We start from the raw sequence: 22,313 nt of genomic DNA, 5'->3' as shown, positions 1-22,313 counted from the left end.
TAATCTTAGTGAATCTGACATTTGAATAGCTTTAATGGAGAAGATTTCTTCAAAGCAGTGATCTGTATGCGTGGGTGATTAGTAATAGAGGATAATGCACATGATGTAAATACAGTATCTCGTTGCTAATGAGTCAGAATCCATTAGAGGGGCCTTTCTTCTCGCATCGCGGCCACTTGGGCATTTTAAGTTTTTCGAGGAAGGTGCGGATTGAGTCTCTCAGCGCTGATGATTACACAGAGCAGAGGCCCATCGTAAACACGCTCCTGCAGATGAAAGAGTCGTGCGCTCTGCTCAAACACACGCGAGGCTCTGATCTGCACAAGCGGTGTGGGCAAAGCCCCATTAAGCTTTCAGCATGCACACATGCATGGGCCAAAGTGCTGACTCTGAACCTCTTACCCCCATTTAACAGCACCTATCTGTTAATGAGGGACGGAGTGAAAAGGGATAATTCACTCTGAAGATGAATATCAGCACTTCCATTACATATACACAGTCTTTTATGTGCTCATATTGTATGGAATTGCTCTTCTGGCTTTGCTATCCTGAGACTGTTTGTATCACAGCTGATGGGGTGACTTTGTATGATGTTCCTGTTGCATTGTAGGACAGCACCTGCCCAAGCTTGTTGAAGACAAACAGGAAGCTGTGTGATATGTTTGTCACAACTCTGTATTGAACGTCCATTTCCTTTTTTTTTTTTTTTTTTTTGACCACACACTGCCCATTTAGACAGAAAGGTGCCATCTGATTTCAGAATCCGAAGACTACAACTCAGCTACAGTGAAAAGTGCAAAATCGTTCGTAACTCCTAGACCGTTTGTTGTAGACTTGTGTCTTATATTGTTGGAATCCTCAAATCAAATAAAATGGCTATCTCTGATTTCATTTCCGTTTTGAATTTTGACCAAAACCTACTTTTGCGAACTAGTACTCGGCTTGTCACCCGATCGAACCCAAACTAGTGCAGAAATATTCTCTGGATAGTGAAAATCAATAATTATCAAAAAAAAAAAAGTTTGATTCTCTGTCCGAAAGGGATGCATAAATGTTCGAAAGGGGCAGGGCCACTTTTACCAAAATTGAGTAGCTTGGTCATTTGGTGGTGCTATAAGAACATAAAAACAGCTATAACTACGCAACTATTTGTCCAGTAGACTTGAAAATTGGTTTGGAGTGTCTTTGTCCAAAGTGCCACAGGTGTCTATGAGGATATTTGCGTATCTCAAAAAACATAGCCGCCATCGGCCAATACATTTTGAGCACTTATTAGACAAGATTAACAGAGAACGATCCAAACGATCTAAAAGAGGCGCTAATGAGTTTTATGCCTCTGTATTCACGTGGTGTTTCACACATCCACTCATTATGCATACCGTTTGATAAATCTCCTCATACCGAGCAACTTTGCCTCAAGAACCACTGCCGTCAATCAAATCGTTCATTGACATTTAACTCGAGAACATTTAATTAAAAATATTTAAAGACCTACTTTTGTGAACTAGTCCTAGGTTTTTATTCAACCTCACATTGCACCTTTTAGTAATTGCAATAAAAATGAAATAAAACATGAATATTAGGAGACAACAACAAAATTACTAAAACAGTTATACAAACTGAGGATTTGAATGATTGGTAATATTGAAATATACTTATGTCAAGGGTGCGGGTGTAGAGATGAGGCAAGGACTCAGTTGTGCAGAGAATGAGCTTTTTATTAATAATAGAAATTAATCAAAACAGCAACTAAAACTATCCAGAGGGTAAAAACAGACTGGCAATAAGGCTTGGTAGGACAGGGCAAGGCAAGACAGGGCAAGACACAACCAGAGTAAATATGTCGGCCACCTCTTGGGGTGCTGCAGCCTCTTCGGACACTACTGGGGGCGTTGCAGCATCATAAGGCACTTCTGGAGGCATTGCAGCAACTTCGGCAGCCACTGGGGGCACTGCAGCCTCTTTGGACGGCATTTCTAGAAGCGTTGCAGCAACGTCAGCCACCACTGGGGGCACTGCAGCCTCCTTAGCTACTGTAAGGGACATGCCAGGAACTCCACAAATCCCCCAAATGTCCGATGGTCTATCTCCCTTATTCTCCATCAATTGAGGGGCTCATCAAGGGCATAATTAAATAAGTCCTTAAGAGCCGCATCGCCGAACCCCAAATCCTCTGCCGCACTTTCTCAGGTCAGTTTCCTGTTGCCGGAGGAAGCTCAAGGCCTTGGACAGGAGACCGGTGGACGTTGCAAGCCCCTCCTTTGCTGAGTCCTCATGGTGGGCAGTTCGTTTTGTCAGGGGTGTGGGATGTTGGCATGACTCAAGGACTGAATTGTGCAGAGAATGGGCTTTTTATTAATAATAAAAATAAACAAAACAGCAATCAAAACTACCCCAAGGTGGAAAACAGACAGGCAATACGGCTTGGCAAGACAGGGCAGGACACAACCAGGGTAAATATTTTTTCCTCTGGTTAGTGTTGCTTTGCTGGTAGTCTGGGTCCTGAACATCAAGCCATGCTGTTCACCAGCAAAATTTAGCTGCTACAGCTGGTCGGCCGGCGTAATCTTTGATGGCTAACTTAGTTAAGAAGTCTGGCAGGAACAGGCTTCTTAAGGTTTTTTTTTTTTAACTGTGTGCACATCACACGGTTCATAAACGTCTGTGGGTGTGCCGTCTGAGGCTTAGACCAGCCTCTCGTAGGCCTGAAGCGGTCAGTGTGCAGACTGGGCTCAGAAACCGCAAACTCATCAAGACGAAGCCTCCAGACGAGCCAAACAGAGAGCAGTGAGTGTTTGGAGTAATGAGCTGGAAGACAGTTAGCACACACCACATGGGAGGCCTCCAGTAATGACCCAGTGTCTCCACATCTGGAGCTGCTGAGCTGAGGCCGGCGCAAGGAACTGATAGCGGAGTACCACAGGAGCGCAAGCTTGTGTCCCGAGCCTTTAATCAGAATTTCTCTCTCTAGAAGCACAGCTCTAGTGTTATGAGCGATCTGTAATGAGCAGGAGATACAGCCACAGGTGACAGCACTGTATGTTTATCGCATAGAGGAACTGTGAGACTGAGTGCTATTTACAAGGCACACATGCTGATATCTTTAACAAACACTATAATGAAGCTAGGGGGAGAGGAGGGCCGCTCTAGTATAAAAGAATGTTTAAAATAAGAACAGATGCAACAGACCTGTTTACATCAAGAGAATGTGCTCCAGACACAACTTGGAGGCTACAAAATTTATAGACATGTCATGTATCAGAGGCTCTTTCTATCTGAGCTTTTTCTTTTTCCCTGTTAAAACATACTAATAAGGTCTCTTGCACTAGCAATGTTTTGAATAGTTTTAAATGGCTGTTCTGTTCTGTTTTTTTTTTTGTTTGTTTTTTATCAAGTGCGTAGCACTAAAACCCTATTGTAACTGTTAGAGTGGTCATGGATCAGCGATCTCCATGTAAAACTAATCATGCAGACCAAACCGTAAGTCAAAGACACTTGAAACTTGGGGGGGATGGTAGTACTCACACTGCCGACAACGTCACCACGGCTAGCCCCAATCGGCCTGATGGGGGTGCTACAGCGTTCAAAAGTACGAAATCGCTCCTAAACTGTCATTTACAGGCTCAAGTGTCTTATGTCGTTAAAATTCTTGGCTCACACTGGACAAAATGCACGCCTTAGATTTTGTTGTGAGCCTTCTTTTCAACATTTTTTTAAGGAACCTACTTTTGCAAACTAGTCCTAGGTTTTTCGCCCGATCGGAACCAAACCAGTGCAGAAAGTTTCTCTGGAGAGCAAATATCAGTAATTATCAAAAAAAATGTCTAATTTGTGACTCACCATCGCAAAGGGACGCCAAAACAAAAAGGAAGATGCCTATAACTCCTGAACGGAATGAGATATCTTCGCCAAACTCAGAACACTTATGTAAGAGCTAAGGTTGCAGGACAAAAAACGTGGAGCTTGACCACTTAGTGGCACTTTAAGAGGATAAAAACATAAAAATGGCTATACCTATGCAACCATTTGTCCTATCAACATGAAAATGGCTTTACACGGTCTTGGTCCAAAGTGCCACAAGTGTCTACAAGGACATTTGCGTGTCTCAAAAACCATGGTCGCCATTGGCAGATGAAGTTTGAGTACCTGTTAGACAAGGTAAACGGAGGTCGATAGTCAAGAAACTCGGTGGGCCTGTTTAACTTACAGCCCCAAACACCTGAGAGAAATTTGAAAGAAATCGGCCACTGGAGGGCGATATCTCATTTTTCAAGGCCGTAAACGATTGTACATGGCACAGTTTTTCGCACATATGCACAATATTCGTATCATACGATAGAACTTCTCTTTCAGGACAACTTTGCGTTTAGAGCCACTGCTGTCGATCGAATAGTTTGTTAAATGATTGAGAAGATGTATAGAAAGGTTTTTCGCTCAATTTGGGAAAAAACACCGCTGTACAATTCTCTGAACTCTCAAGGCCAATATTTACCAAAAATGTTGAAATTTACCCTTTGGGAAGCTATAAATTGAAAACTCAAAACCTCATGAAACCTGTTAAGCATATGCGAGAGGTGATTCTAAACAAGTATGCAAAGTTTTATAGCTGGCACTATAACAGTCATAAACGTTACAAAACATAATTTTCTATGGTAAATTACCTGTATTTGCAGAAACGGCTTGCCACATAATGTCTGTTTTCATATGTGCTTAAATGCCTTAAAACGCTTGAACGCCAGTAATATTGCATGCAGCAATATTTTTTTTAAATTGTATTTGTTATTTTATGCAATTTTTGCATCATTTTTTTTTTTTTTTTGATATCTGCTGTTGTGTTTTGAAATAGAAACATAAAATACATTCCTAAAGACTCAATGCTGAAGGATCTCACCTTTTTTATTACTATATGAGGTTAGGTTTAGCTGTCGTTTGTCAGCCACCCATCCTTGGCTATGGTGAATGCTTTTACCCTGTAAGGCATTGGATGGCTGTGACTCCTTGCTGTTTGTTAAAGGCAACTTGTGCCAGGATAAGCCACCTTGGAATGCAGGCTGGTGTGTTAGTGTTGATGTGAAAAGATTATTTGCTGATGAGCCAGCTGTATGGTGGATGTAATTTGTTACGGTTTGTTATTGAGCTTCTGAGAAGCAGTACAGTAACCTGTCTTCTTTCTCTTAATGGTCTACAATATCAGTGTATTTTTTATTTGTGTAGTTTAGTTTTGTATATAGTTTTCATTAGACTTGCCGAACCAACCTCTCATGGCAATTCGTACATATTTTACGAGGTGGCTAATTCGGACATTTTTTGCTATTTTATGAGTTCCTCAGTTTGTATGAATTTGTATGTATGACCTTCACCTAACCCCGCCCTTAAACCTACCTGTCACTGGGGTCTAGACAAATTGTACAAAATCGTACAAGGGCATACAAATTCGTAAAAATTAGTCCACTTGTAAAATACAGACAAACTGGTCGTGAGAGAATGTTGGCCAAACATAATGTAAGATTAAACATTGTACTTCATAATGCTCTAGTGATTTTTCCCCATTAATCATAAGTTTTCATTTCCCTCTAATTTTCACAGTGTCTGCTGTGCACATTTCTGGTCCTAATAATCTCTCAGTCAGTCTCACAGAGGGCTGGACCTTTAACAGTTTGTCTGTGTTTGTTATTCTGACCTTGGCTACGTAACTGCTGACTCCTGGGCAGCTGAGTGTTCGCTGATCTTCTATTGTGCTTGTCCATGTTAGCGTTATTCTGCTGGGATCTTTGATTGGGACTGAGCCCAGTGTTGCAGTGGCCTCTTCCTCTTGTTTGAATCGATGGCTGACCTCTCTTTCATGTTATTTTTAGGACACAATAGGCACATTTGTAGTTACTGTACATCCCTCTCTTTTGCTTATTGTTCTGGATGGTAAGGCATTGATTCACTGCTTAAGTTTGATGAAAACCAGCTGTTAAATATTTCGAAAGAGACCAAATCATGCAGCAGAAATACAGAACAAGAGGGAGAGAGCAAGACATGTGGACGGATGGGGGAAGACCATAGCTGATATTTAAAAAAATCTTTCTTGTTTCACCTACAATGACTTGAATATAACTCATTTAAACTTAAGCTACATAAAACTAACATACTGTAAATGCAAAGAGTTCATTGCTAAGATTTTGGCACAGGTGTTTTAAACCATTTTTTAGTAGATTTTTGTGTCTGATTTTTGTGATGTGTCTGATTACTTTGCAGGTTTTGAGGTTTGATTGTTGTAGATGAAGTTGACCACTAAGTAGGAAAGTGGCGGTACTGTTTTCTGGGTGAAAGTAGAAGATTTCCTGCTGGGAAGCAGGATGCGGCTTTGATTCAATGTAGTGTTGTTTCCACCCACTCCTTTTTGGGTTGTGGCCAAGCCACCCGCTCCAAACATGTTCTCCGGGCAGCTGGAATTTCTTTGACGTTTTTGCTAAATGCGTGTTTATAAGTTTGGCCGTTTGAAAAAGGATAGTTCACATTCCATTTATTCCGACCCCTTTGAATCCGAAATGGAGCGCAATTGCTCCCACTAAAATGAATTGTTTCAATCTGTTTCACTACTTGTCTCCATCACGGTGGCCTTAAGGGCTCAGGACTTCAATACGAAGAAGAAGCGCAGAATAATAAATTGAATAGATGTTCTTCCATCACCTCTTACCCTTGTCATGTCTTGATACTCTAGGATTCATTCCAGACTAGAAGTCTTCACAAGGATTAGCATAGTAAGAGAGCACTCTTCTGATGCTAATGATGAAAAATGAATACCATCATAGTGCCATATAAAGCTTATCTCTGGAGCCTGTAGCCCATCAGGCAGAGGGTGAGAGCCCATGGAGGGCGTCAAAGGTTGACTGGGGAGTAGGAATCCATGACTCCAGCACTGTGTGTTTCTGAGTGTGTGTTTTCTTTTCCATGCCATCCTATATGCAGAGGCGAGATAAGCATGTGCTTGTGTTGGGGACCAGGTGCGTGACTATCAGCCTCTCAAGGGATTTGTTTTGACAGGGGAGGGTCCAGAGGGGATGCAAGAGGGTCAACCCCTCTCTCATTCCCGTTTTCAGCCTTTCTGCCCGTCTCTCCCTCTCTGCTTGTTTTCACAGGGAGCGCAGGCCACTCTCTGACGTCAGGTTCCACGTAGGGATGTTCCGTATAATCAGGAACCACTGCTTTGGTTCTGCCTGGTATTTCTGTAACCTGTCAGTGCAAAGCCTCAGCCTCTCACAATATTTCGATTCATGGATGAATGTGGCAACTGGGAGCAAGTCAGCTGGAGATTTCCCAATGCGCCTTTCGGCGCATTGTATAATGCTGAACTCAAGCTTTTATCAGTCAGAGAGAAAAGAGAGTATCTCAGCAAACACAGCAGCAGATTTCCTTCCAGGCTCTTTCGTGGAAAGCAGCAAGTTGACTTAATCACACGCTATGATGCTTGGCCAGGAGGTTTGAGTCTTGAGATGCTGAGTTCCTATTTCCTCTCTTGGGCTGTGGCTTTTGGGTCTTCCATAATTCTCCCCCAACCCGAAAATCTTGAGGTTTCCCCCTCAGCCCACCCCTTCCCCTGGTCCTGTTGGAATGCCCTTTTTCCCTGCCACAAGATACTCCGCTGTGGCTTTGGAGGCCACCTAGAATGGAGCAACTCTGCTGAGCCCACATTCAGAAATAGAGATTGAGGCTGTAAATTTAGCTCTTGTCAGGACTCTTAGCCTCTTCCAAGAAGGATTGCCCATGCCCAATCTCATAAGATGCATTGTTTGCTGTTGGAATTATGGTACTTCAGAGGTACAGGCCACAGTTGTCAACTGTGCCTCACTAGACAAGCCCGAGGGAGCGAACTATATGATTACCATCATCGCCCTGCGGCATCAACAACAATATTGCTGTCATTCCCATCAACATCCTCATCATGTTTTATGATCTTTGTCCCCGCTTAACCAGCTCGCTAAGAGTATGGGCTCTGATGTGGAGAATTGCGGTTGAGCGTCTGAACAGCGAACTAGCCATGACCTACCGAGCTCAGATGGAACTGAACCTGGAGGTTGTTCTGCTCCTGTTGACTTTGGCTTCTCCAAGGTGGTTAGCGGCAGACTTTCAGCTCAGCTTCGCCGCAGTGCGATTGGAAAACACAGGTAGCTGGAAGTAGCAGTGCTTCTCCCGAGTGGCTTGATGAACTCTGCAAGGGAGACATGAAAATTAAATTCGGGTTTCACTGTTATGTTAAATCCGACATTCTGCCTGGAGCGTTCAGTTACATGCGATCCACTGAGCACCTGGAATCCTGAAGAGTAAATCACAGCAATATATAATTGTATATAATTTGCTAAGATTGAAGGTGTCATTCATTGCTTTGCAGTATTGTTAGATTGTACGCTACAGTAAAATATGATGTTAATGAAGGAGGAGAATGAAAAACAACACTGTTTACCATCTCATTAAATGCACTTGATTCTAAATATACCAAAGGGACAAGCGTATAGGCTTAGTTTTGTGAGTGTTGAGTCTATCCCTTGAGGTATTAAATAAACCATAGGTGCTCAGAGTAGGCTTAGGAACTGGACGTTGCAGTGTTAAAGTGTTCCGATGTGGTGGAAATCCTTGCTGTTCCTCCACACATCCCTGCTTTTAAACTGAACCAGATGGGCTCTTTCCATATAAAACTTTCACTCCCTTTTAAGTCTCACACCGGGCTAACGGCTGTTAAAAACCATGGTACATGTCATATTTTGCCCACTTAATAAAGTCTTTAATACATCAAGGGCTGCTCAGTTTCACACCACAGTTGAAAATCCATGTATGCAGGCATTTTGCCAGGTACAAAAATGACAGATTGTTTAGTGATCATGAGCAATGATTTGTTTGTCCTCTGTTCAAGGGAAATGTATCGTATCTTCTTGGCTAAACACAAGAAAATGCCCTGATTATTTGTTTGACATGAATTAGCAGGGAGGTCAGTGCCAGTGCTGTCAGCACCCACTGTCAGGCTCGCCTCAAATGCTATGCGAACTGTCTAACACAAATTATGTTGTCTCCGAGCCTTCCTGTCTTTCTAATTCTTCACCAACTATTTCCATGAACTGGGTGGGGATGATAGATGAGATGAGAGTGAAAGTAAAGTTGACAGCTCAAAAAAAAAAAAAAAAGGTATAGACAGCGAATTGGAGTTTGGCAGCTAAATCCAGGGAACTAGACAAACAACTTTAGTGTGGATTGTTTCCGGGATTAAAGAGGGTAGACCTTCTCTAACATCTGTTTGTGTTGGCCGTCACATATATACAGACTTACTTTCACTCCAAACAACCCCAAACGTTTCTCCTGTCTATCGAGTGTTCGTTTAGCACTCGTTCTTTCATCACAGCATTCAGTTGTTCCAGCTGCAGCCAGTGAGAGGTGTCTATGTCCACCGATTGGAGCGGAGAGACTGTTTTGACAGTTGCAGTCGGAGTGTGACGCGCTGCTGTGGAATGTTCTTCAAATGACAGAGGAGGAACCAGAGAGTTAGATCCGTTGGTGTGTGTGTGCATGTGAGAGAGACTCAGTCAGGTCTGGGTAATCAGGCAGTGAGGAGAGCAGAGTGGTGGTTACCTTCCAGGGAAGTTCACGCCCCCGAGAGCTGTTTGGTTTTGTAGTGTCGCTCTGTCAGAGGAGGAGTGGAAGAGAGAGAGGAGGAGGGGAGAATGTGTAGTGGAGGAGCCTTCTCAGTTACTGAGAGCAGCACACGCTGTCGGCAACAGAATGAGCGTGTCCGCGCTCTCTCCCGCTAGCAGCACTCTCTGAGAGATCATTCGCCCCCCTCCCACCTCTTACAGTCCCTGCCAGACGTCAAGAGCAGACACAGGGCTCTTGTCTCTCTCTTTCTCTCTCTCTCTCTCTCTCTCTCTCTTGTGGGAGAAAGCCACGAGAGACAACTCCTCCACTTTTTTCCCCTCCTTATTTCTCTCTGCGACTTGCACTCTGACGGACTATGCCGGTAGTTGGCGTTGCATCGAAACTCCGGCAGCCAGCTGTGGGGTCCAAACCCATCCACACTGCACTGCCCATCCCCAACCCTGGGAGAAGCAGCATGGCACATGGACTGACACCCAGGAGCTCGGAGCTCAGAGTCACGGAATCTTCTATGCTCTCCTGTCAGCTGTCACTCAAGACGGACATCCATGATAGGAGGTCAACCTTGGTCCCGGCTCCAGCCACAACCTTGGCACGTAGCAGCAGAGAGGCAGAAGAAAGCAAGATCTGCAAGGTCAGTGAGACTGATGATGGCATGTAATCCAGGCTGTGTTTTGGCTGCTCTGTAGAGCAGGTATGGATTTGCTCTACAGGTTGCTCAAGTTGCCTCAAGCTGGTAACGGTTCTTGTTTGATTTGTGTGGAATTATGATTACATGCATGTTTGGAAATAGACCGGCTAGATGCCACTGCAGGATTTTAGCAGGTGCTGTAGATCTGTCATGTCTAGACATTTGTATTCTACATGGTAGCAAATAAGCTGGATGCTTTACATTTATTTATTTTATTTAGTTGTTGTTTACCACAGAATAAAGTAAGTCATAAAACACGAGAGTGAAGTAATGATGCCAGAATTCTCTCCCTTTACTATTATAAGAATATCCATTTAATATCTGAAGGAAAACTCGCACTTCTGAATCATGTGCTGTTTGAGCATGGCTAGTTTATCATTACAAACCCTGTCTTTCATGTGGCTGATACTTCCAGTTTGCAAGCAAGCTGTTGTAGTAGTTTTGCTGAGGCTATTAAGATCTCTATCTGTGAAATGAAGCATGGGGGCAGTTTTGGGGGGTGTTTGTGGGGGAGATTCGGCCACCTGAGAAACCCTTGTGTGTAGTGGAGCGGTGCAGAACACTAACTCCCTATCCCTCACGTGTGGTGCTCCGTTACAGATAGATGGCTGGTGTTTCCCCCCTGCTCCACTGCTCTTTTCTCAGGCATCACTATATTAAAAAGACACAGTTGCTTGCGAAAGATAGACACGTATGGATTGCAGTGAACTCTTTCCCATTCAAAACAAAAGCATGCCAAGGTTTCTGAAAGCAATTTTCATGCACTTGGCTGGAAACCAGAGCAGAGACAGAAGGAAGGCGGGGTGCTTTTGAGTAAAGGAAGTGAGAATCTTTCAAAAAATCCCGCCAAGAAAAGATTTTGCTAGACCCGCCTGTCATAACTGGAGATTAAAAAAATGTAGGGAAAAGACTTTCCTGTTTAGTAACCTCCTTAGTTTTTCTTCCTTCATTTTCAGATCCTAAAAGGCTGGATTTTCTTGTAACCTGCAGGAAGTGCGTGCTAACTACAAAGCAGGGTCGTGGTTGACTGGTGCGGCGGTCGCAAGCATGTTCAGGGTTGCTGCAGGGCAGCGGGGCCAAGAAAGAGGGGAAGTGTGTTTTATTATTAACTCAGTGCTCCATGACCTAAGACACTGTTCACTCAAGTGTCATGCCCTTTAGTGAGGAAAAAAAGACTAGTTCTTGTCTTTTCAATTTAGCTTGTTGTTAAAATGCAGTGGGGATGTTAAAGCTCAACTGAACAAGCACTATATTAGAATATTAATACAATAACTCTGTAACTAAAGACATGTCCCACCTGTCCTTCCTGACTGATCACAGGGGAACAATTAGTCGTAATGTGGGCTTGTCCACTCAGGTCTCTTTGAAAGGGCTGAAGAGCCTGAGGCAGTCTTACTTTCTCCTAACAGTCTACTTTTGGTGGGGCTACTGAAGATCATAATGCAGAGGCATGTCAGAGAGTTCATTCAGTGGATGTTGGTTTGTTTATACCCACATGCCTGTTTGGACACGTTTGTAGTCGTTCCCACAGAGGGCAGCATGTTCACCTTGTTTGGTGCTGACACAGGCTTTAGCGGCTGCAGTTTGATTTGAATCGTGTGGCGGGACAGCAGCCTCGTGACAAACTTAGCGTTCGAGGACATCAGTCTACCGCGCAGCTGGCTGTGTTGTGATCTGCCGGTGCTATTTATCAAGTTTCCAAACAAACAAGAGCTCCGCAGAGCAAGATTTAAAGTAAACCCATGGAACAACTTAACGGCTAATGTGCGGACAGACTGCGAGTGTGCTGTAAAAGCTCTTTTGGATGGAAGTCTTCCACAGGAGCCTGCATAGTTTACAGTATGCAAGGGCCTCATCTCATGACAGTGTTAAAGAGTGTAAATAATGACGGTTGTGCCAGTGCAATATCCCGTGGTAAACAGAGGAAATATGTGGTTGGGTTGGTTGGTGGACTGATTATAGCTGACTCTGTATACTTTATACACCTGAGAATATGGGCAGTGAGGTGTGTTTGAGAATGTGGAAGGCTTGGTGAGAGAAAATATGTGAGAAAAAAGAGAACGAAACAACGAGGTATTTTAATTAACTGTCTTCTGTGTCTGGGAAATGTGAAGGATAAGGAAATGTTTACTAATTTAAACCTACTCCTATGAACTTCTACTTACACAACTCTAGTACAGTAAATGAAAATCAAAGCAATTTAATTCAGCTTCCTTTGCTCTGCATTCTGCGCACTTGACTTAACAACTGATTTGAAAATGGAATGACTCCACAGGGTGCTGTTCACTGTTATACAAACCTAAAATTGGGACATAGAGAATTCTTTTCTTGTTCAGAGTGAACACTTTTTGTTGTGTTTAGATCATCAAATAAAACAGTTGTTGATATAGATCCAAAAATAATGATCCAGAAATGTTTTGTTGAGATAAATCCATCTGTTATATTTTATTACTCATATTTATTGCGTTATTTATTATCCCAACAGTACTGAATGCATATTGGGAGATGGTCTTCTATACTGCATATGGAAACTGAGGTTTGTCTGAGATGTTGTTCTAGCATCCAGCGTAGAAGTATGACAGCAAAATCCCATTCTAAGAAGGACACGGGTCTTCTGTGCAAATCTTCCATTTGCTTTGCCATCTTACATATTTCTTAAACGTTTCCTTGCACTCTATGAATTGTCTTTTGTATAAAAGGTATGTGAAATCCCCTAGATGCTCTTAACTGTTAAAACTGGACTGTCAACAACAGGATGCAATTCGGCTGCTGTACACCTCTCATTTTTGTTGACAGTTTAACTGTTCAGTGCAAAGCAGCCTCCAATCTCGGCATTTTTCAAACCTGTTTGACTTTCTGTCTTCTGTGGAACAAAAGAAGATCATTTTTAAGAGTGTTCCACCTGTTTTTGTTCATAAAACATTTAGACTTATTATATTATTGTATATACAAAATATCTGGGTCAATAAACCCGTGTTTTACTTACAGTTGAAGTCAAAAGTTTACATACACCTTGCAGAATCTGCAAAATGCAGTTATTCTACCAAAATAACAGGGATCATACAAAATGCATGTTATTTTTTTATTTAGTTCTGACCTGACTAAGATATTGCACATAAAAGACATTTACATATAGTCCACAATAGAAAATAATAGTTGAATTTATAAAAAATGACCCCGTTCAATACACTTGATTCTTAATACTGTGTTGTTACCTGAATTATCCACAGCTGTGTTTTTTGTTGATGTTGTTGTTGTTTATGAGTCCCTTGTTTGTCCTGAACAGTTAAACTGCCCACTGTCCTTCAGAAAAATTCTTCAGGTCCCCCAAATTTTTTGGGTTTTTCAGCATTTTTGTGTATTTGAACCCTTTCCAACAATGACTGTATGGTTCGGAGATCCATCTTTTCACACTGAGACCAACTAAGTGACTCATATGCAACTATTAAAGAAGGTTCAAATGCTCACTGATGCTTTAGAAGGAAACATGATGCATTAAGAGCCAGGGGTGTAAACTTTTGAACGAATGTGTAAATTTTTCTTATTTTGCCTAAGTATATAAATTTTTTTATTTAGAACTGCCCTTCCGAAGCTACAGAAGATACTGTTTCTGAAAAAAATGAGTTACATTTACCCTGATCTTCAAATATAAAAAGTTTTCACCCCTGGCTCTCAATGCATCGTGTTTCCTTCTGAAGCATCAGTGAGCGTTTGAACCTTCTGTAATAGTTGCGTATGAGTCCCTCATTTTTATAAATTCAATTATTATTTTCTCTTTTGGACTATATTTAAACGTCTTATTATTTATTATTTTGGTAAAGTAATTAACATTTTGCTGAATCTGCAAGGTGTAGATATAAAAAACCATATATACAAAAATGGGTCAACAAACCCTTGTTTTGCTTTTTGACAGTAATGTCTTCCGAAAAATATCTTGAGGTTGTCATTTCAACGCATCCCGTTACACATGCATACAGACACACAAGCATGCATATTCATCTTCATTCTTAGTAAGCTTAGCAGTGCAGTCCAACAGCGAGGTTCCCCAGGGCTCTGTACTTGTCCCATTCAAGATTTGTATGTGTGAGATTAAGAAGTCACGGAATGTAAACAGGCCACTGACGGCTCGCAGTGTGTTCGATGGGGAGGCAGGGGAATGTTGAGAGTGCAAGAAGACAGTGCCAGCGTTTCCCAGCAGCAGAGGTGCTGTCGGTGGTGAAACACTGAGGCTTGAAGTCGGAAAGGAGGGGGGGTTCTTCTGTCGCAGCTATGGGTGGTCTAGCGTGCTGCACTCCTTATCTGGAAGAGTGCAGGACACTGAAGACAAGTGATGACGCTCACCCTCAGAAGCATTAGACAGCTCAACTTGTATGGAAACATACTATCCAACAGCTCTCTTAAGAAGAGAGACTTGTACAAATCTAAATAATCTAATAACTCACTCATGTTCTTTTTGTAGTGTGCCTACTCAAGGGTTGAGTAATGATGATGTTTATTCAGATAAAATGAGATATTCTTTCACGCTGTTCAGTTTACTTTTAAGGGTTTCCTGCTGCAAGTCAAGTCATTTATTTAGCTAAAAACTGTTGATTCTGATTCCCATGAACAAGAATTAGTCCACCCAAAAAATCTGTATTTACACACAAAATCTGTTTCATCTTTTTCATTCTGCTAAAGCTTTTAAGCTTTAAAAGAGATGCTGAACCACTAAAAATGATCATATAAGTGGACCATTTGACTCTATATTCCAAGTCTTTCAAAGCCACAAAAATTGATTTATTTATTTACAGAATTTATTTTTGTCAATACATCCAGTTTAAAGCTTAAAATTTCTATTTTTGTGTTTTACTGAAGAAAGAAAGTCTTATAAGTTGTGAACAACATGTGTGAGTGATGAAAGAATTTAGATTTTTTGGTAAACTATTCCTGTAAGTGTTCTGAGGTTCCATTATAGCGCTTGTTTACAAAACAGCTGTGCAAGTTTATATTTAACTTCTCTGGAAGTTGAATCAGTCTTCAGTTAAAACAGGAAGAAAAATTGGTGAGAAAAACAGCGTGCAACCTAAACGAAAGGTCTTGCCAGGCATCCTGTTTTTTTTTACAGGAGTGAGCAGTCCAGAGACCAAGAACACTCTGTGCACACAGCTCAATTCAAAAGCAAAAATTACATCTAATAACATTTAACGATCTGGCAGATGTCATTTTGTTTCCCTCGGTTCAACTGAGGACTTTATCACCAGTATCATTAAGTGGCCGAGCCCTCCTGCCATATCTGATACTGTTGAATGGTGTTTATTGATGCGGCACTGCAGAGCTGCAACAGCGTTTCTTACCGATTTACACAGTGCAGCCCATGGGCGGAAGTTACTCACATGCTTTCAGACAACAGCTCACACACACCAGGCCATATTCGCAAACACAGTACCTCCAGGCATTGTGTTAGTTCAAAGGTATGGCTGTTAAACGATCAGAGAGAGGGACACAAACTCTACACTTCCACTTTTGTGTTATTTAATGCCATAAAAGAACAAAAAGGACTTACCTGGTTCTCAACTAGGGGGCCTCAGAAGGCTTCCAAGGGGTCCTCAAGATGAATTAAAATTATTTTAAATAAGACATTGAAATTATTTTTCTACTTAAAGGAGAAGTCCACTTCTAGAACAACAATTCAAAAATAATGTACTCACCCCCTTGTCATCCAAGATGTTCATGTCTTTCTGTCTTCAGTCGTAAAGAAATTATGGTTTTTGAGGAAAGCATTTCAGGATTTTTCTTCATATAATGGACTTCACTGGTGCCCCGATTTTGAATTTCCAAAATGTAGTTTAAATGCCGCTTCAAAAGGCTCTAAACGATCCCAGCCAAGGAAGAAGGGTCTTATGAAACGATCAGTCATTTTTTTTCGGAAAATAAAAATTTGTATACTTTTCAAGCACAAAAGCTCATGTAGCACAGGTTCTGGGATAAGATGAACGAACGACTCGAAAAACACGAAGACTCGAAACAGGTGAACCATTCCAGTACAGAACCTAATAGGATTTGCGCATGCGCAACTGAACGAATCACTCCCCCGAGACAACTCGTTCTTCCCGAGTCACTAATTCGTAGGATTTTGAACGTGCATCCCAGAGCCTGTGCTACACAAGCTTTTGTGCTTAAATAGTATACAAATTTTATTTTTCGAAAAAAATGACAGATCGTTTCACTAGATAAGACCCTTCTTCCTCAGCTGGGATCATTTAGAGCCCTATGAAGCTGCTTTTAAACTACATTTTGGAAGTTCAAAATCGGGGCAGCAATCAAGTCAATTACATGAAGAAAAATCCTTAAATGCTTTCCACAAAAACCATAATTCCTTTACGACTGAAGACATCTTGGATGACAAGGGGGTGAGTAAATTATTTGTAAATTGTTGTTCTGGAAGTGGAGATCTCCTTTAATATCCTATAATGTAAATAATGAACATGTATCAACAAGTACTGAATATTGTTGTGGTTTTGTCAGAATAGCTAACTTCTAGGGATAATTTTGCCCAGCGTGTGGGTGTGCAAACTTGTGAACACACACACATTCAAGTGGTTAGTCTATTACCTTTCACTTCCTTGTTTCCACTTCCAGTCTTCTAGTTTAATCTTTCTGTTCTTTCACTCCCTTTCCTTCATTGCTCTAATCAGCTGCATTTGTCATTTGTTACATAAACTTCTCTCATTTTCCTGGAGCATTCACTTCATTCCAGACCTCTGCTCTCCTTTACTTATTCTCACAGTTTGTGCTCTTTCTCTCTTTCTCTCTCTCACTCTTTCTCTCTCACTGATGTTGTGCTGATAGAGGGATGGAGGCAGTGCACACACCTGGCACTGTCTGTATAACTGGCTCTGATACACGCCACGAGCCCAGTGCCGCACACAGAGGTCACACATACACACACACACATACTCTTTCTCTTGGCTCGGCACAAAGGAGGAACATCTGTGAAACCAAAGCATGGGGTTCATTAGCAATCAGCAGGGACTGGGACAGAGCGGACATCCCAGCATGCCGTTAATACGCACCAGGAAAGGAGAGGAGGGATGTGCACAAAAGCATATTTTTTATGATCGATTATTTATTTGGTTGTCTGAACAACTACTGGACTAGTTGATCTAGCTAGTTTAGGGTTGTGTTCACAACACAAAGTTCACTAGGGTGACTTGAAGCTACTAAAATGAGTATTTGACTCATCTCTAGAAGAGAGGAGAGGTAAACAGAGAGAGTTCAGTTAGTCAGCCCCTCTATGAGTCAGACTGTGTGATTACATTGTGATCTGCTACAGAATCATGGGATTTCCTGCCCCATGGGCAAAAGTCCAAAGAGTTTCAGTGGAGTGTTTGTGCACTGACATGCGTGAATGTTTAGAGGTTAATGGACACTTTCGCTGGCTACTGTTTAACTGCTTTTCTTTTCAAAGATGTCACATGCGTCTTTAAATATTACAAGATTCCAGAAACCATCTTGCAGTCTGTTTGAATCTGTAATGCATTACCGTTTGGGGTCGGTAAGATTTTATTTTTTGATGTATTATTGAATAAATGCTTTTATACTATTTATACTTTTTAATTCAGCAAGGATGCATTAAATTGGAGACAGACTTTTACATTGTTTTACACAACAAATGTTTCTCAAGCCTCAAATCAGCATGTTAGAGATGATAAGCTCACAATTCTGATGTTTTTCATAAAATTATGAGGTATAAACTCACAATTGCTAGTTATGAAGTAAAAATTGTGTGATATACACTCGCAATTGCGAGGTATAAAGTCAGAATTGCAAGATATAAACTCACTGTTGACTTTTTTTCTCAAAATTGCGTAATATAAACTCCTAATTGCAAGAAGTATAAATAAAAACTCACAATTCTCTCTTATTTTCTCACAAATGCGAGTTTGTATTCTGCAATTGTGAGTTTATATCTCACAATTCTGACCTTTTTCTCACAATTCTGAATTTTTTTTCTCAGAATCTGAGATATAAACTCCAATTCTCGTAGTTGTGTGTTATAAAGTCAGAATTGCAAGATGTAAACTCACAGTTCTGACTTTTTTCTCAAAATTGCGTAATATAAACTCCTAATTGCAAGAAATAAAGTTAGAATTGGGAGATAAAAACTCACAATTCTCTTATTTTCTCGCAAATGCGAGTTTGTATCTTGCATTTGCGAGATAAAAACTCATTATTCTTACCTTTTTCTCAAAATTTCAAGTTTATATCTCACAATTCTCACTTTTTTTCTCGCAATTTTGGCTTTTTTGCCTCCGAATTTGAGATATAAACTTGCAACTGCGAGTTATAAAGTCTTTATAAAGAAAGTTATAAAGAGTTTATGTCTGACAATTCTGACTTAAGTCCCAGTTGTGTGTTATAAAGTCAGAATTGCAAGATATAAACTCTCAGTTCTGACTTTTTTCTCAAAATGGCGTAATATAAACTCCTAATTGTGAGAAATAAAGTTAGAATTGCAAGATAACAACTCACAATTCTCCTTTTTTTTCACGCAAATACGAGTTTGTATCTTGCAACTGCAATATAAAAACTCGTTATTCTGACCTTTTTCTGAAAATTGCAAGTTTATATCTCACAGTTCTGACTTTTTTCTCGCAATTTTGGCTTTTTTACCTCAGAATTTGAGATATAAACTTGCAATTGCGAGTTATAAAGTCTTTATAAAGAAAGTTATCAAGAGTTTATATCTGACAATTCTGACTTAAGTCCCAATTGTGTGTTATAATATCAGAATTGCGGGATATAAACTCATATATAAACTTTTTCTCAAAATTGCATAATATAAATTTCTAATTGCGAGAAATAAAGTTAGAATTGTGAGATAAAAACTCACAATTGTCTTATTTTCTGTCTCACAATTGTCTTATTTGCAAGATAAGAACTCATAATTCTGACCTTTTTCTCAAGATTGCAAGTTTATGTCGCAATTCTGACTTTTTTGTTCTCAGAATTTGATATATAAACTCACAATTGCAAGTTATAAATCCAATTCTGAGGGGAAAAGAAAGACTGATAATGTTCTCAGAATTGTGAATTTACATCTGACAATTCTGGCGTAATAACTCACAATTGTATGTTATAAAGTCAGAATTGTAAGATGTAAACTCTGAGAAAAAAGTCAGAATTGTGAGTTTATATCTCGCAGTTCCGACTTTTTCTCAGAATTGCGACTGTATTTCTCAGAATAGCGAGTTCATAAAAATCATTTGGGAGATGTAAACTAAGTTCATTTCTGAATGTATATTGTGAGTTTATAAAAATCAGATTTGGGAGATGTAAACTCACAATTGTCAGAAAAAGTCAAAATTGTGAATGTATATCTTGTAAGTCATGCAATTCTAAGAAAAAAGTCAGAATTGAGAAAAATCTTACTGTGAAACTGCCAAGAGAGTTATTTACATTTTAAAACGTACTTACGGCCACTGAAACACTTTGAGGTGATAATTTTCTTGTGATAAAGTTTTAAAGTTTCAATGACATTTGCAGTTGTTTACCCCAGCACTGCATTTGGTTAAATGATTTAATCTGTGTTTTCCCAGATGACCGCAACAAATGAACTGTGAAGTACATAGACTCTGAACTTGTTGTGTGTGTGTGTCCTGTCACACCAGCCAACTTGCAGTAAAATAAAAAAGCTGTGCCAGCAGAAACAAATTAGCTCAGATAAGCAATTTAATTTTAAGAGATATTTCAGATTTATTTGCTCAGCACAGTGTTTTTATCTTTAATTTTAGCAATTCTGTTTTGAAATGTGAGGTACAAATCCTCAAAGTCACTATTAGCTCAAAGTTCAATCCTTAATCATTCCTGAAAATTGATCCTCATATCCCTGTGGACCAGAGGTTAAATATTTCCCATCATTCAAAGGGTGTTAATATTATTTGGGAAAGGTGTTAAGCTCCTCATTAATGGTGTTTAAAGCTGAAGTGCAACCTTGCGGACAACAAAACTGTTCGGGTCAAGACCAGGGTGACCAGACATGCCGGGGTCTGGCTTTTACCACATACTTTGTCTTTCTTTCTCTCTCTCACCGCACAAACTCCTCTCTGTGTTTCCTTGACGAATAACAGAACCTCCTAATCTCATAATTATGGTGTAATCTTCTTAATAGCATAATGCTTCTAAACTTCTCGGTACTGAGTCTATATATATATATATATAGAAAGAGGGAACTGTTGTCCTCCAAATGGTTCATGCATGGTTTTTAGGTCAGCCATTAACGCAGTGGTTGATGTTTGATAGGCCTTGAATATCCAAAAAATGTGCAAACAAATATTCTCTCAAGAAGTGGAGGTTATCCTTGAGTGAACAGTCCATTACGGCGGTTATGACAGAGTGGCACAGAGGTCCATTGTGTCTCAGTGAAGCCATGTGATAACACACTCATCAATGCAGATTGTGACTCGAGTCAATCGCAGGCTCACTGTCTCTTTTCTTCCGCTGCTGTTATCCCTGTAGCTGTGTGGGAGGTATGTTGGTTTGTGACTATGGTACTGTAGCATTTACGTCATAACTGTACAATATTATGTTCAAAGTGTTTTAAACTTACATTCTGTTTAGCTTAGACTATTTTGGTGTATATTGCCTTCTGTCCATTTATCTGGCAGCTTCTGGAAAAAGTTTCTTTATTTGTGTGTACACTACCAGTGATTTTTTTTAATGTTTTTTAAAGAAGTCCCTTCTGCTCACCAAGCCTGCAATTATTTGATCCAAAGTACAGCAAAAACAGTCAAATTTTGAAATAATTTTACTATTTAAAAGAACTGTTTTCTATTTGAATATATTTTAAAATGTAATTTATTCCTGTGATTTCAAAGCTGAATTTTTAACATCATTACTCCAGTCACATGATCCTTCAGAAATCATTCTGATATTCTGATTTGTTGCTCAAAATCCTTTATTATTATTGTGTTAAAAACAGTTGAGAAGAATTTTTTCAAGTTTCCTTGATGAATAGACAACATTTATCTAAAATTATCATCACTTCTGATTAATTTAAAGCATCCTTGCTAAATAAAAGTGTTAATTTCTATAATTTGTTCCCCCCCAATAATAAACTGTACTGACCCCAAGCCTTTAAATGGTGTAGTGTATAATGTTACAGAAGCTTTTTATTTCAGATAAATGCTGATCTTTGGATCTTTTTATTCCCCAAAGAATCCTGAAAAACATTTAAATATTTAAAAACTGTTTTAAATATTTATATGAATAATAATAATAATAATAATAATAATAATAATTGCTTCTTGAGCAGCAAATCAGCATATTAGAATGATTTCTGAAGGATCATGTGACACTGGAGTACTGGAGTAAGACTGGCATAATGATGCTGAAAATACAGATTTGAAATCACAGGAATAAATTACATTTTAAAATATATTCAAATAGAAAATGCTTCTTTTAAATAGTAAAAATATTTGAAAATTTTACTGTTTTTGCTGTACTTTGGATCAAATAAATGCAGCCTTGATGAGCAGAAGAAAAAAAATTATAAATCATACTGTTCAAAAACCTATGACTGGCTTAAACTTAAACTTATTTCTTTTTTCCTTTTTATTATTATTTTTAGATTTATGATCAGGTTTAAGTTTTGCATCAAATATTTTATTTGATTTCAGCTTTATATCATTTACTGAAAACTATTTCTAGTAGTTTTAGTTTTAATTAAAGGTGCTGTATGTAATCCTTGGACTGTACCAAAGCATAAAAACACCATAATACATTCACAGATTTTTAGGAAAGATTCTAAGTTCACATACTTGTTTCTCAGAAACTTAAAAAATTTGCATTTCCTGTCGGAATGCCTGTTTCTGTTTTGGTCTGTGTGATTCCACCCACTGCCAGTGTAACCAATAGTATTTCGACACCCTGGGTTGCCAGAGAGTAGAAAAAAACATATCGCAGCCATGAAAGCCAGGGTTAGAGATCACAAATTCTACCTGCCCTAAAAAGCATC

At 39.8% G+C, this 22,313-nt stretch overlaps 1 protein-coding gene across 13 annotated transcripts in view; it reads left to right on the top strand.

Annotated features, from left to right (window-relative positions):
- nav3 (neuron navigator 3) overlaps positions 1–22,313 on the top strand; it is a 374,692-nt gene that overhangs the window by 180,800 nt on the left and 171,579 nt on the right. For 7 of the 13 annotated variants that reach the window (XM_051107136.1, XM_051107137.1, XM_051107129.1 and 4 more), the window contains exon 1: positions 9,738–10,261. The exons of 1 other annotated variant lie outside the window; for it this stretch is intronic. In XM_051107136.1, the coding sequence (XP_050963093.1) occupies positions 9,986–10,261 (276 nt within the window). In that variant the 5' untranslated portion in view covers positions 9,738–9,985. Of the gene's footprint in view, positions 1–9,737; positions 10,262–17,766; positions 17,849–22,313 lie in introns of those variants that run through there. 5 more of the 13 variants (XM_051107133.1, XM_051107135.1, XM_051107134.1 and 2 more) reach the window with 2 other exon arrangements.

This window comes from Labeo rohita, chromosome 4 (genome assembly GCF_022985175.1).
Source record: "Labeo rohita strain BAU-BD-2019 chromosome 4, IGBB_LRoh.1.0, whole genome shotgun sequence".
Taxonomy (NCBI): Eukaryota; Metazoa; Chordata; class Actinopteri; order Cypriniformes; family Cyprinidae; genus Labeo; species Labeo rohita.
The sequence above is the reverse complement of the archived record's forward strand: the minus strand, read 5'-3'. Positions and strand labels throughout refer to the sequence as shown.